This window comes from Austrofundulus limnaeus, unplaced genomic scaffold (assembly GCF_001266775.1).
Source record: "Austrofundulus limnaeus strain Quisiro unplaced genomic scaffold, Austrofundulus_limnaeus-1.0 Scaffold190, whole genome shotgun sequence".
Taxonomy (NCBI): Eukaryota; Metazoa; Chordata; class Actinopteri; order Cyprinodontiformes; family Rivulidae; genus Austrofundulus; species Austrofundulus limnaeus.
The window spans coordinates 20,977-22,790 of NW_013952592.1; the positions used below are offsets into that span (position 1 = coordinate 20,977).

The window sequence follows — 1,814 nt, forward strand, 5'->3', positions numbered from 1 at the left end:
GTGTGTGTGTGTGTGTGTGTGTGTTCTGCTGCATCTGCATGGATGTGGCTGAATGTGTTCAGACTAACCTACTCCCCCTGCTGTTTGCATGCAGTCATTGCATCCAGCAGATCCTGGAGGCTGTGCTCCACTGCCATCAGATGGGGGTGGTACACCGAGACCTTAAGGTGAGTCGCCTGCAGGGCTGTGTGTATGTGTTTATGTGTGTGTGTGTTTGTGTGTTTGTGTCACGGCGTGTCTGTTTAGCTACAGGTCATAAGTGTCACTTTTTAAAAACAAAGCTCGTCCTCTGCACTTTACCTCAGCTTTATTAGGCAAAGAGGGAAATTACAGCACAATTAGTTACATTAGTTTGATTTCGTGATCATTTTCACAATTAAGTGCAAATCTTGACAAAAGTAATTTGGACCAAATCCTTAATAATTCTCATTAATAATGAAATTTTGTCTCATAGCTGACAAATCTGGGCTTCCGTTTCCTCAAGAGTTTCCTGAATGTGGCAGAAAACTGTTTTGCACCATGTGCAACAGTTACAAGCTACTGATGGGCTCTTCATCAGGTGAAACAGAACAATTCTGTTTATACTCTACTGATCTGCTCACAGTTCAGTGTCAGGTTCTGCTCCTCTTTGAGTGACACAGCCTTCCATTTAGGACCAGACTGTAGTTGTGTTTGACATGAGCTGACCTGATAATCTGAGGTCAAACTGTATCTTTGGGTCTGTCCCATTCTTGCCACATTTTGCTTGACATTCTTTTGTGTGGTAAGTTGTTAAAAACTAACAAGCTTGTTCTTTCTGTCTCTTATATACAGTATGTTTTTGCCACAACACAACATAGTGTTTAAATAGCAACAGTTGCTGTTTGACAAGCACTGTTCTGTATACAACATGCCCAAAAATGGTTGGGTTTTGTTCCTTTTTCCGTCAGCTGAACTGACCACAGCTTGAAGTGATGATCAGTGCTCACGGAGGAGTTTCTTTCTTAAATAGGAGGCAAAACCATTCGCTGGTGAGATGAATCAGACACCAGATGTCAAAGTGATGACAGTTTATTATTAACAGCTGACAACATAAAAAAACAATAACACTTTGATATTTTTAAAAACAGTTTTTTTTTAAATTTATAACTGTGGGAGTTCTGGTCAGATGGATCAAACGGATAATATATTCATTTAATTCTTTTAAGTTGTGGAAAACTGTGTGTCATTCATGAGTTTAAGTTGCTCAGACAGTCTAACAAAGCATTCAGGGAGGTGGTAGTTTTCTTCTTTGGTAGCAGATATGTCAGAGTAAAGTAGAATGGAATCTTTTTAATTTTAAATTAAGCCAAATTATAGAAAAAACAAAGCTGGACCAAGAATGGTTCCTTGTGGAACCCCATAATTAAAAGGAATTGGATGACAAGATTCTCAGTGTTATGCTGAAGGAATTTTAGGTCTTTAACTCATTCCAAGGCAGTTCCATTCTTTTACACCTTGATATTTGTTCAACTAGACACCGGGTTTGTCTAAAAGACTCTGCAGGCGTTCGTCTTGTTGTCAGCTTGTTGTTCTAGATTTGACAGCTGGTAAGTGTTGTGTTTGTAAAGGCCAGCATGTCTGCACATGTCTCCTACTGGTGACACATGCACGAGTGTTTTTTTTTTTTATAAAGGTGCATGCTTTTTTTACAGCATGGTATGCATTTATTTGACTACAAATCTGTCGGGTGTAAATAAGACTTTAGAAGCATCTGTATGTTACAGCAGAAACTCACCTGAGAGTCTGACTATTGTAGAAAATTAAAACTGTAAATTATAATTTAGACTTTGAGT

The 1,814-nt window shown here is 38.7% G+C and overlaps 1 protein-coding gene across 1 annotated transcript in view; it reads left to right on the plus strand.

The window, feature by feature from the left end:
• The window catches only part of LOC106524495 (calcium/calmodulin-dependent protein kinase type II subunit beta), a gene marked incomplete at its 3' end in the record, with an annotated part of 40,808 nt that overhangs the window by 15,986 nt on the left and 23,008 nt on the right, over window positions 1–1,814 (plus strand). Inside the window, 1 exon segment of the mRNA XM_014018312.1 lies at window positions 95–167. Coding sequence (XP_013873766.1) covers window positions 95–167 — 73 coding nt within the window.